This window comes from Lactuca virosa, chromosome 6 (genome assembly GCF_052849685.1).
Source record: "Lactuca virosa cultivar CGN04683 chromosome 6, Lactuca_virosa_CGN04683_v6, whole genome shotgun sequence".
Lineage (NCBI taxonomy): Eukaryota > Viridiplantae > Streptophyta > Magnoliopsida > Asterales > Asteraceae > Lactuca > Lactuca virosa.
Window position 1 is genome coordinate 25187933 of NC_136431.1, and position 14338 is coordinate 25202270.

Genomic DNA, 14338 nt, shown 5'->3' on the forward strand with positions numbered 1-14338 from the left:
AAAAAAGAAAGTTTTACATAAACATAGCGGGTAAATGAGCAACAAGTTGTGTCGCAACCATTTTTTGGATGACAAAACTAATTCTTTTTAAAAACATCTATAGATCTTGGGGTCTTAACATTACTATACATGACCCGTTGGACTCTATTGAGTAGTTCCATAGCTTCTGACGCAAAGAAACCAAAAGTATCAAATGCAAAAGGTATAAGTGTATGTTGATTTTCCATGCACGTTTTCTTATGTTTTGCCACTTTGCATGATGCAGCTTTTAAGCAGCTTGCCCCACAGTGAAAGTCTCATTTCTCAAGCCCACAAGAGGGGCCACTTTGCATGATGCAGCTTTTAAGCAGTTTGCTCCACAGTGAAAGTCTCACTTCTCAAGCCCACAAGAGGGGTTAGATCCACACATGCATACTTCCCTCCAGTCTATCCAAATACTAAAACATGAGCTGATCCAAATATTGATCTTCCTTCCAATAATAGGTCAGTCAGAAAGTTCATAGATTCGTCTTTCTCGACAGAAATATATCAAAACGTAGCCCAAAATACTAAGATATTATATACAATATCTTTACAATTAAGGATATATCATTTTTTTTGTTAGGGGTTCTATTTTTTCAACATAGTCGATAAAACATTCGACACAATTATACGTGACGGTTTTTGCTTTTTCCTTTTCCGAACTCCGAATTTATTCGGTGTCGAACTGTCGAGTAGAGATTATTGGAGATCATCCATCGCCGTTCAGATTCTGATTGCCTGCCTCCCTCCCTTTACAGAAATTTTAAGCGAAAGATATGGCGTGCTTGCATGATCACAGCTGCGAAGATCACGATTGTTCATCCGATTGGTCTCTCTACAAACACATAGACATCCCCAAGGTTCGCTCGCGTCTTTCCCCCCTTTCATCTTTGGTAACTATGCCGATAATTCTGGCATCATTGTCGTGGTTTGAGATGATCACGCTTCGACATTTACTCGGCCATTCTTTGGTGTTACCGATTGTTTTGGCGAATATCTTCAGCGTTTTTGAACTACGGTGCTTGGATATGTTATTCAGGCGAAACTAAAACAAAAAAGAAACGTAAAGGCTGATTTAGGTTATAGTAATTAGGCCGTTTTTTTGGGCATAAGTAGAAACTTATGGATGATCTTTTGGTAGAATCTGAGAAAGAATTGGAACTTATTTTGTTTGAATTTGTAATTGCATTCTAAAGGTATCTGCACTGAATGAGGCTGTTCCCGGAAGTGTTAAATCAGTTTTCAAAGCTTGGGAGCAGCGCCTGAATTCTTCAGAGGTAATTGTTCTTTAAAGACTTTCAATCTTTCTTTTGCATTGTCTGCTGTTTCATAAAGCTTGGGGATTGATTAGAATCATAAACCCTAGAAACTGGCAATGGAAGGATTAAGGTCAAAGAAATAGACACAGGGGGATATTATCTTTTTGTTTCATTCCAATAAACTTAAATCTACTAGGAGCCCTAGTGTTTAGAAGCATGTCACTTCAGTCTTTTATGAATGCTACATTTACCTTCAGTAACATAAATTTGCGTTTTTTATAATGAATCAAAATGGAGAAATTTAAATGTGGTGAAGTCATTGCTTACTCTGCATTCTATGATCCTTAACAGAGTCATTTGTCTAGCATTTGCATGTATATCTGATTAGAAACTTTCTTTTTTGTACAGGGTTTCTTGGAAAGCAATGAGGGAGATCCTGAATTAATCGTATTTATCCCGTATGTTTGTAATGCTGCATCATGTTTATCTGTTGTACTTGTAAGTTGACTCTTTTATGCTTTGATTGTGACAGATTTACATCAGATGTTAAGATAAAGAGCATTTCAATTGTTGGTGGTGCTGATGGAACAAGTCCTTCAAAGATGAGGGCGTAAGTTATATAACTTTGTTAAAAAGTTATTATACAAAAATGTTAAAATGTTACAAACCAAACCCTAAAGTTTTTACCTTTGTCTGGTTTTCCACTTATGGAAATTTGTAGGTTTATCAATCGAGAAGGAATCGACTTCTCAGATGCTCAGAGTATGCAAGCTATTCAGGTATGCAGACTAAACACATCACAAGATCACTCATCTCTAACTCTTTACACTTTTTAATACTTTTTACATTTTCTTTAGGAGTGGGATTTGGCAGAAAATTTACAAGGAGTCTTGGAATACCAGACAAGGTGAATAGTTTGTTTCTTGTACATATAATATATAATACTTATACTTTCTTCAATACCAGATATTCTAGGTTTCAAGGTATTGGAAATTTGACCCTGCATTTTCCTGATAATCATGGTGGGGATACATCTAGAATACAATACATTGGGCTAAAAGGTGAAGCCACTCAGGTAAGTTGATTTTAGTTTTTCTCTTTTTCTTTTTCCTTTTGTGTTTGTTCATAATTTTGATTTTATGATTTGTATAGTTGAAGAGAGATGTTGTTGCAACTATTGTTTATGAGCTTATGCCAAATCCTTCTGATCACAAGTAAGTGCCACATGTCTATCTTCTGTTCCTTTCTCAAAATCTTTTGTCTTATTTTCTTTCCAACTTTAAATTCATTTGTTGATTTTCAGGACAAAATCTGAAACCGGAGGAGGCATGTCACATGTTGAGTGAGTTAGTTTGCACTCACTATATAAAATTGTTAGTAGACTCCCTCTTTTACTTTTATAAATTACAAATGTACCCTTTCTGTTTCACTCAACCAAACCTTGCTATGTACTACTAGACTTAAACAATGTGTCAAGTTTGCTTTGTTTGTATACTATGCTGAATCAGACTCATTTTAACAGAACTATATAATCTGATAGAAATCAAGCATATTACATATTACAGGAAGTTGTTTACATCGTAAGAAAAAGAAAAAAATAAACACACACAAAAGAATTCATTCTCCTAACCTACTGGCCCTTGCTAGCAGTATTGTTAAATGAGCCTTTAAAAAAATCAGCTCTTCATGAAATTTGCGGGCCATACCCAAGGTCAAACATTATATAGGTTTTATTCCACTTATGATAGATAAATATGTTAACCATAAGTAACTCGCCTTTTTTTTTTTTTTTTAAAAAAGTTTTCCTAATAAGAATCCCAGAGAGGATAATCCGGTATCTCTCCCCACTCACCCATTTGATCAAAGTTAGCAGCAGCATTACAAAAATACAATTTTTGTTCCGCAATAAAAACATCACTCAATTCCATCCAAATTTTCGGGGAATCAAGCGGCGAATCATTTATCGCCTGAATTTGACTAGGCGAAAGTCCGATATTGACTGGGACCATATGACTTGACCCAGACCCAGACCCACTCTGGTCATGACCATATTCTGGCATGAGCAGGGGTCTGAACCGCGTGGCGGCCTCTTGGGCCGCCATGCGTATACATTCTGCAGTTGAGCAGACCGGTCTCGGGAGTTCATTTGCTCTTTCCGGAAAATTAAGTTTGGAGACATCACCGCCACGGAGGTAAAATGCCGCCGCGTCATAGGCGGCTGCCGCCATCTCCGGCGTCTCAAAACTCCCTAACCAGATCCGCGAATCCTTCCCGGGCTCACGTATTTCGGACACCCATTTTCCCCACTTCCTTTTTCTGACACCCCGGTAGACCGAAGAAGTACCACCCTTGTGCATGGTTTCTTTCATGTTTTTAAGGCAATATTTTCAATTGTCAATTTGCAATCGCAGATATGTATTTAACTTAACTATTTATAGATGTGGATATAATGGAAGGGATTTATATTATATATTATAAGTTTTGTAAAGGCGGGTTCGAAGCAATTTCAGTCTACTTCAGCAAATCTCTAATAGATTTATTATATCTTTATAATCTTTGCATCAAGACATGACTTTGTTTGGACCATTCACGGGCATGACATGTGTCCCTTCTCTAAAAAAATTATAAAATGCACTCGTTCATGTAGTATAGTATGTAGTGTTGAGTATTGAACATTTTTTTGTTAATATGGGTGACAGAGATTTGCTTTCATGTGTGGAACGCGGTTTGTCCATGTTTTTCTGGGCCCACTTTATCTAATTACCTAGGACCAAAATCTTCTCTTTCTAGCCATTCAATGAATATTCCCCTTTCCATACAAATTATATTTTATTTTTATGTTGGTATTATATTTTGCTATAGTCATCGAGTGTATCTGATATTTTGATAGAATGTGAGATGTAATTATATCGGGATAGTTGGATGGGACTTGGGAGTTGAGGTATTATAATGCATTAGTGTTGGTGTGATTTACAGTTAAAGTAGCCATGGAAGCATGAAAACTGGAAGGTTAATTACTTCATGCTGACGTCATGGTTTTACCCCGTCCATAAGCTTAAAGTTTGAATCGTGGGAATGGGAAAAATGATGGAGCTTTGAAACGAATATAGTCAGTCCATTTTCATTCATGGTTGTAGAGAACAGCTGGATGTTACTAAGCTCCCACACAATAGGTCTTTTTCACTAATTCTTTATAAGTTATATATATCAAAACGTCACTGTTATTTAATAACGTGTCTAAACAAAATAATTATGTTATTTTTGCTCAATTTAATTGGATTAACTGACACGACATAGGTGGTCAGCTTTGGTTTGATGAATAATCTAATCAAAAGAGTTTATTCTAATTGTTATTGATAATATCTGTTAGGTGATATGGTAATGATATTGATTCATTTCATTACAAAATTACATCACAATCATGTAATAAAATAAACACAAAATCACATTCTTCGTCCTTGTGGTATCACGAAAGCTACGAATATCGTCCATAAAACTATTTTTGGATGAAAAACCGACGATATGATTATATTTTGGGTTTAGTCCCTAAATGAAAAAATAACCAACATTTTATAAAATTTGTAAAATAACCACTTAGTCAAGAATGTGGCATTCTAGAGTATTTATAACTATTTCGAAGTTGGTGGTTGGTAGATTGCGACTTCGGAATTTAACACCCGTACATTCCGGACTATATTCCAGAATGTACGGTTATTCCCGAGTGTTAAAATTGGGTTATTTAAAGGTTCTTCGGTTATGTATTGTGATTTTTAGATTTCAAATAAGGAGTGTAATTCCATAGTGGTAAAAAATGAATTTGTATAAGGAATTTTATCGAGTGCCAATTTTTAATGGAGGGCAATAACATTGAATCGAGAAATCTGTGCAATATATTGCACCAGACTACACATGCTTTGGTGTAGATATAAACAATCACATCAACTTCGTTGGGTTAATCACGTTGGTTGCTACCAAGTTCAGATTACACACTAATTGAATACGTCTATGTTTTCAATGTCCTACATCAAATATAGTTATACGAATTATTGACGATAGTGATGTCAGATATATATATATTTTTAGTTTTATTAATAATATGTCTCCTACCACAATACACTTGTTTGTTGTTAATAATGTTATGAAAATTGGTATTAGCGATTTCCTGTGAAAAATCGTTCAGGTGACAATGGGTCTTCCGGTGCTAGTGATGAAGATTACTTGCCCATAGCCATAACAAAGACTGGTAATATTACTATAAGTAGCGGTGTCCTTTTGGGTTACACACAAGAACAAAATAAAACAGAAAAGATATTTATATGAGGGATTTGTTTTGTTAATTAATAAATAGTTTAATTAATTAATTAGAAAATAAAAGAATATGAAATATTCCAGAATAATTTGAATTCCATAGATAATAATAATAATTATTATTATATTTTGTAACTCTTTAGGGTTTCAAATCATCACCCTATATATAGATGGCTCCAAATCCGGTTTTGGCACTTGTGAAAAATACCTTTCAATTATCAAAGTTCGGTACCTTCAAAACCCTAAAGAATCCCGAAGTGCAGTTCCCACGACGTGACACCTTGATCACCACGTTGTGACCTGTCGTATAATCGACTTTTCGATTCAGTTTGCAGCTCATAGTTCGAGGATTGCTTAGATATGCTTTTACTTTGTTTCTTGGGTGCGATTACAGAAGAGCAACTCTCCGTTGGAATCTCTAGTCCAATCAACTGGCTCGTCAAAAGAAGAAACCCACTAAGAAAGAAAAGGTATGATTCTATCTATTATGTCCTATAAGTTGCATAGATTGTTGATTTTAATATGTTGTTTCGAGTCTATTAGATCAAAATTGTTGTTTCCGTTTCCCATTATTTTGGTCTTTGACTAGGCTCGAAACCCATCAATGGTATCAAAACGTACGTTAACTCCAGTCTATTGCACTTAGACTTTGTCTTGGATAGTATGTTAGGGTTTGTATGTGTTGGATTTCTTGTTTAAACTCTTTTAAATTGCTTAGAAAATTTCCATGATTAAAATTGAATCTATTTATGCTTGAAAAACAACGATTGAGTTGTTCTGCCTCTTCGCCATGTCTTGAACGGTCATCCACCACGTCGTGGGCTCAGTCGATGTTGAACTTGGATCGTGACTGTTTTCCGCGCCAGGTCGTGGTCTTCTCTTGGCCACATCATGGTCTGCTGCTGAGAACCCTCAAATAATTTCTCGTGTTTTCTTTGTGCCTCGACGTAGCTGTTCATTCCCCACGTTGTGGAACCTGAAGTTCCAGAATTTCTAAAAATTGTTCCTTATTTTGGTTGCTCATCCTTTTTCGATTTTAAACACATTCAAACTAGTCTTTATATACTAAAAGATAAAGTAAATTTGATTTAACTATAAGATTAATTAAGAGACAAAAGATAAGGAAGGTTCTAGGAGGTTTCTTCGATTCCTAATGAGGTTGACTTTTAAGTGGCATCTATTGCTCGCCAACCCCACCACCTTACGTTTTGAAGTAGAGTTATCGAAGGGTTTGATAGGACAATTGTGTAAAGTTTAAAGTATTTAACTTAATGAGTAGCAAAACAAAATCCCGTTTTATAATAATAATGTGAATCTTATGATTCCCATGGAAATTATGCCTTGTGTTATATTCTTTTTTATGTAATCGTGTGTGGCTTACCAACTCGTCAAGAGAAGAGTATAGTCACAGGAAGGTATATGTTGATCTCGATTCTCAAGCGTTACTTGAGCTGAATCTCATTGTAACTTCACATGGTCGATTCACCATTTGGATTCATGATCCGCGACTAATCCAATCATGATTGTCAAGTTAGCATTAGAAGAGATTAACATGCTATTGAAACAATTCAATAAATTTTGTTTTCTAGGAAACTTATAAAGATTGTGATCGGCAATAGTTTGTCCACCTAAATAACTTCATTTTGTAACTTTTGACTAATCTAATTTACATTGTGAAGCCAAATATGGACCTTATCCTTTTGATTAATAATTTGATGTTGGGTAATTATAATAAAAGTATTTATTGATCAAACTAATTGTGTTTCTTTTTCTTAATAGATGTCTTGTAGTTTGGGTGCGACTCCTCCTCCTCCTGCACCAACCACTTCATCATAACTTCTTGCTACTTTCACTCGTTTAACGAGATAAGCTCACTGGTCCTACCTACATTGATTGGATTTGTAACATGAGTATCACACTGAGATAATAAAAGAAGGAGTATGTATTGGACGAGTATCTTGAAGAGGAGCTTCCTGATGATGCTACTGAAGAAGAAGCCGCCAACCATGAAAAACATCGCTATCACTCTATTGAAGTCTTGTGTCTAATGTTGGAGACCATGTCTTTTGCACTCCAAAAGAGTTGATAGAACATTGGGGCATACCAAATGAACGGGTAGCTCAAAGACATGTCCCAAGAGTGTGACATCCCCAATTTCATGGCCAGAAAAGACCGATTTGTTTATGCTTTGTTTTTAAAATCAGAGTAATCTTTTAAAGAAAACAGTTGCGGAATTTGTTCCCAAACAAAATATGAAAAAACTTTATCAAACATTTCTCAAAGAGAATGTATTTTTCATTAAATAATAAAACCTCGGGATGTCATGTTCTGATACAGACCAAAAAGCATAAACATTACAATTTAACCTTACAACAGTTATTTACAACTACTGGTCTATAATCCAAAAATCTCTCGTCAAGTTAACCAACTTATACTCTTGTGCCATTACCTGTAATGCAAAGAAAACTGAGTGGGTCAGGCTTGGGAGCCTGGTGAGCATATGGGGTTTTTGACCCACAATAATATAATTATTATATTCAATCATCAATCAATCAATCAATCAATCAATCCAAATTACTCATTCCCATTATCTCCTTTATTTCTTAAGAATTTACCCTAAGAATCAACTATCCTTTATCTCTTTATTCCTAAGGATTGACCTAAGGAATTGACACAAAGTCCACCACTGCCAAGGTCCTCAAATTACAACCGGTAAACACTTAGTTCAACATACTTAACGAACACCTAGTTCTAACACTCCTAGTGAACACTTTATTCAAAACATCTGGTGAATACTTAGTTCTAAAACACTTAGTGAACACACTCAGTTCAACAACACCAAGTGAACACATCTAGTTCAAAAATACTTAATGAACACAATCCTCTAATGAACGCATAGTTCGAAAACACCTGATAAACACATAGTTCAAAACATCTATTAAACACTCAGTTCGAAAATACCTGATGAACACATAAGTTCAAAACATCTAGTGAATACGATCTCCTAATGAACACAGAGTCCAAAAGCACCTGGTGAACCCAATCACCTAATGAACACAGAGTACAAAAGCACCTGGTGAACCCAATCACCTAATGAACACAGAGTACAAAACACCTGGTGAACCCAATCACCTAATGAACACAGAGTACAAAAATACCTACAGGCTACGAGCCTATTAACGTTCCAATGGACTATTTAGTATAGCCTATGGTCGTTGTCTCGGATGACTAGATCATCTTAAACATCGGGACCTATCATCATTACTTTTACAATTTCACCATATAAGAACAACCCTTATCCCACCCCTTCGATCTTCACAACGACGCGATCTAAACTCTCGTATCTAAAATTTTCCTCTTTACCTGATCCCTACTCACGGATCTAAAACTAACCTCTTGATCTGATCCATACTCCCGGACCTAAAACTAACATCTTGATCTGATCCATACTCACCTCAAATAAACAATAATATATATACACATAGCACGTATTTCATAGCAAATACTTCATATTTATGTGTTAGAAGAAAGTAACTACACACTCACTTGATTAGGCGATGATCGGACAGCACCTCGTCTCTTAAAACAATCGTTTCCGATAAAACCGGGATGCTTTCTCCAAAACCGGGCTTTTTGCAGGCAGAGTTTCGGCTCGGAAACTTTACTTCTCGGGATCTTCGGGGCTTCGGGACTTACTTCGGGTCTCGGGAATGATACCGGGGCTTCGGGGGTATTTCTTGCACGTAAAACGAGGAAATACGGGAGAGAGAGAAGAATTTTGAGCAAAAAGATCGGCATCCCTCGTCTTCTATTTATAGGGTGCTGGTCATCGGGTTACGCTGGGCGTAACTTCCATTTACGCGGGGCGTAACGCCTCTTTCATGCGTATGCTGGGCGTACGAAGATCTACGCGGGGCGTAGTTCAGATAAGCTTTGGTATGCGTGCCTCGAACTTCAAAAATTCATAACTTTCGCATACGAGCTTCATTTTCGACGTTATTTATATCCACGCGTAGGTGAGATTATGCTCTACAACGTTCGTTTAGACTTCGTCGGCTAATTTTGACTTTATTTTTAATATATTATTTTTAGTAGGCCGGGACAGGAAAACTCCGTTATAAAATCATAACTTCTTCATCCGACGTCCGTTTTCGTCTGTCTTTTTACTGTTGGACTACTAACGACGAGATCCTCGATTCTCGTTTAGATTGTTTCGGCCAAATATCACTCAATCTCATATTCGAGATTTGGAATGTATACCGCTAAGTCGAAACTTAGAAAAATCATAACTTCCTCATACGAAGTCAGATTTAGACGTTCTTTTCATGCACGATCTCGGTTTAACGTATTCTACGACTTTCGTTTAGATCATTAAGGCTAGATATCACTCTATCTTAAATTCATATTTTACGTCGTGTCGTGTCGTGCCGGTTCTGTCGCGAAACTTCGACATGTCATAACTTCTTCGTTATAACTCGGATTTCGGCGTTCTTTATATGTACGAAATCCTTGTAACATATACTACAACTTAGTTAAGATTACTCCTTCTAAATAATCTTCCATCAAAAAGTCATTTTTGATGCTTATCGTCTCTAAATTGACTAGCCCGGATCTACGGGCGTTACAGTTATCTCCCCCTTAGGATGATTACGTCCCGGAATCATCAACGAAATAGGGCTTGTATAATGATTCCATACGTTATCTTTCCATCCTAAGTAATAACCGTGATGCTAAATCTTGCACCTGTTCTTCGTACTATGTTGGACTTTCAATCGTAACTTACGAGTTACAAAATAAATCCTTATTGAGGACTCCTTCTTCTTCTTAGGATAAGTACTTTCCTTTATCTATCGTAACAGACCGATGGGTCATGCTCTAATGATCTCTCATCGTATGATGCAACGCTTAGACTCAAGTCTCTTAGAGTCAAATTCCAAAATGGAATATACTTTCCTTCATATTCTAATGTGATATAGTCTCATTTTAACATGTAGCATATCTAGCTACTAACGAGCGCGATGCTATTGGTCGCATTGATTTCAATCTTCTGACTTAAGTCAGATGCTACCTCGAACTTGGTTCTCCGAACCACGTAACAAACTCATTGTAGTCGGACTCAATTCGATGTGATCACTTAGGTCAGATTAACATTCATCTTCTGAGTCATTACCGAAACGATGGTAACGACATATATGAATAAAAACAAACTCAATTACAAGCTTCTTGGTAACCTTGTGACTTTCCCTGATCCAAGCGTGAGTCCTGTGCTTCCAGTAGTATAGATCTCTACTACTATTCACACCTACTCATACTCGTCCCAAGTATTGTCTCGCAATTAAACTAAGTCACCATACAACAACAAAAATCACACAATTATCTAACACATCAGATATTAACACCATAGATATCACATAGATATCAAAATCAGGGGTTTATATTATATCTTGAAACGATTACACAAAGGTTCAAGTTCACCCTACACTATGCCGCTAATAGGCTACACTTCCAGATACTAGCCATATCTAATACAAAGTTTTCATCCTTGATTTCTCGTATTGACATCTGCTTCGTCAAGGATCATGTGGAATGCCTTTGGCTTTGCTGGTTCTTTCTTCTTTGGGCAATTGATTGAGATATGCCCTTTTTCGTTACACTCATAACACATTTTCTTACTAGACGCACACTCATTGGCGTAGTGCCCAGACTTTCCACACTTGAAACATGTGACCTCCTCGCCACATTTTCCCAAATGTTTCTTCTTGCACTTATCACACCATCTTGCTTCATCTCTTCCTCCTTCGAACTTTTTCGAACCAGACTTTGAGAATTTTCTCTTCTCGTCGGATCTTGGTGATCCCTCAAACTTTCTTTTCTCACCAACTTCAACCTTGTTGGCGGTTCTGCCCTTGATCATTTCTTCGACATACTTAGCAACCCAGATGGCCGCCTCAAGGGTAGGTGTCTGGCGTACTGGCACTGTGTACTCCCATGGTAGTCCCTTTGCATACCTATCTATCTTCGCCAGCTCGTCTGGGACAATGCGCAGAGCAAACTCCATCTTATCTGTGAAGGCATTGGTGTATTCATCAATGGACATGCTGTCTTTTTTTAATGTTAGAAATTGGTTCTCTAGTTCTAGCAGATCTTGGGCCGAGCATAACTTTCGTTTGAATTGCACCAAGAATTCTGCCCATGTCAGTTGCAGTGGCTCGTTGGGGCTTATGGTTTTCCCCAGAGTGTTCCACCAGCGAACAGCGCTACCTCTGAACTGACGCACTACATATGTGGTTTGTAGCTTGCCCTTGCAACCACATGTTATGAATGCCAACTCCATCTCCAATATCCAATCCATAACTCTAATTGGGTTTTCTTTCCCCGTGAAAGTCGATGGCTTGCAAGTTAGAAAATCTTTGTACTTGCATCCATTTCTTTCGACCCCGTCGTCTTGGTTGTTTCTCCTAATCACTGGCGGATCAGCTTGACCAACGATCCCACTAAAGTTCCCTCCTTCCGACTGGCCTCCATTCACTCCGGGCTCTTCAACTTGCATTGAAAGTCCTTCCCGATTCTGCCGAAGCAAACGTCTCGTTTCTTCCATCTGATGATCCAACATCGTTTGAATCATCAACTGTACCCCAGCCATTGTTATCGGCTCAGGTACTGCTGCTGCAACAACTACTTGCTCAATCACAGGTGGTTGATTCATGTTTTCGTTAACGTTTCCAACTCCGCTTCTTGTTCTTTCCATTTCAATCTATACACCAAATTAGGCGAATTTAGATCTCTATTACGATAGATGTTCAAATCATCCTTATCACTCCGAAACGTTTACATGCTTGTTCTAATATCGTAGTCGTACGCTTAGAATCCTAAACACATAAGGTTTCCAGATCCGGTCGGCAACAGACCATAGATCCGAACAAACAATTTCACATATGGCAACATATAACATTTAGCACATAAAAGCATTTTAGGCATCTTTCCCAAAATATACCAGTGCTCGTGACTAAAACATGGTAGACACTCATCTCACAATCATCGCTTAGCATTCTAAGTTTAAGTCTAGAAATCCTACAAATTCCTAGTTCGCTTAAACTAGTGCTCTGATACTGTAACACCGTAAATTTCAAAACAATTTTTCACTTTTTAAATATAATTTCATTCATAAATATTCTCGAATTCCAATGTATCCCATATCAAATCCATAAAAACACATCCCAAGATCATAATATATAAAACTCCAATAGTGTGTACTGATCATGCCGGCGCCTTCCCGCGATCCTCACTGGTACCTGAAACACATAACACAAAACACTGTAAGCATAAATGCTTAGTGAGTTCCCCAAAATACCACACACAACACATATTAGCCACTCGAGGCTATAACTCTGTTTGACCCTCTGGTCAATGTGTCTCAGTGGGACCCTCCAGTCCCATAACTCTATGGGCCCTCTGGCCCTAACTCTGTGGACCTTCCGGTCCTAACTCTGTAAACTCTGTAACATACATAGCATAAATCACATAGAAATCACATCATGCAAAAGCATACAAAATACTCTGTCACATAACTCTAATTACCACCCTAGGTAAAGTATAGTGAGAAGACTCACCTCGAATAACTCGGTAAACCTCGAACTCTGGAATACTGCACTAGCCTTCACCTAATCACATAAATAAATTCTCTAATTAATACAACTTCTAAAGGCTAGGCCAACTCCTCTCTATAAGTTCTCTAAGAAGGGTAAAAGACCATTCTGCCCCTCTAATGGCTCATAAGTCCAAACACTGACTAATCCCTAAAAGTCAACAGAAGTCAACAGTCAACATTGACCAGACTCGCCGAGTGCACTAGAGTGACTCGACGAGTACATGCCTGCCTCCTCGTCCCTGGTCCTCACTTGACTCACTGAGTCAACCCTATACTCCCCGGGTCGTTACAGATCGCGAGTCACGGGGCAACCCAACTCGACTCGTCGAGTCCCTTATGGACTCGGCGATTTCCTCCCATGAAAACTCTCAAAAGATCTCTTGAGGTCAGATCTGCTTCACCAAACAGTAGATCCATCCTTCTAACATTCAAAAGTCACGTAAAGGTGCAACCTTTACGTGCATGCAACCCATATCAAGCCTCAAATGGAGAAATATCACTAGAAATGGCAACCTAGTCTCCAATTGCTTATTTGCTTGCAAAACGCTAGAAGGTAGTGACTCTATGGACCTCTCAAGGTCCAGATCTGATATCATCAACACAAAGGGGACCTCATACTCACTAGATCTTATAAAAAAAGGGAGGCAAAAACCCTAAAATCATGAAATCTATCATATCAATACGAAATAGAAGGTATTATACCTCCAGAGACAATATCTCAAGATGATTAGCTCCAATCCAAGCTCCCTTCACGTTCTAGATGGATCCTCTCTTCTTTCTCTAGCAAAAATCACCCCAAAATGAAGATTATAAGCCCTTTCTTGCACTCAAGCCTTCCTCACTCTCTCTAGGGTTTCTCTGGAACAAGGTGGCCTCAAATAACAGCCATAAGGGCCTTTAAATAGGGCACAAGCCCCGAAAATTAGGGCTTCATTTAACAGCGAGGACTCGCCGAGTCCACGCATGGACTCGCCGAGTCCCTTCATTAAATCCAGGCTGGCAGAAGCGCGATTCCACTCGGCGAGTCTGAGCGCCTACTCGCCGAGTCCCTTTCTAAATTTCAACAAAATACTTAAAAATAAGATACCTGGGTATCCGGATG

The 14338-nt window shown here is 37.9% G+C and overlaps 1 protein-coding gene and 1 pseudogene across 1 annotated transcript; one reads left to right on the forward strand and one right to left on the reverse strand.

Moving 5' to 3' along the window:
* The first annotated feature begins 625 nt into the window (after positions 1-625).
* LOC145120373 (PITH domain protein (DUF1000)) lies at positions 626-2804 on the forward strand. Its single transcript, XM_079056201.1, has 9 exons — positions 626-881; positions 1218-1298; positions 1689-1738; positions 1813-1890; positions 2002-2059; positions 2138-2187; positions 2247-2355; positions 2433-2494; positions 2584-2804. Exons 1-9 carry the CDS (start codon positions 798-800, stop codon positions 2624-2626), a joined length of 615 nt encoding a protein of 204 aa, XP_078912327.1. The 5' UTR covers positions 626-797; the 3' UTR covers positions 2627-2804.
* Positions 2805-2982: 178 nt separating this feature from the next.
* Positions 2983-3703, reverse strand: LOC145120374 (ethylene-responsive transcription factor ERF022 pseudogene; annotated as a pseudogene).
* Between the last annotated feature and the right edge of the window lie 10635 nt (positions 3704-14338).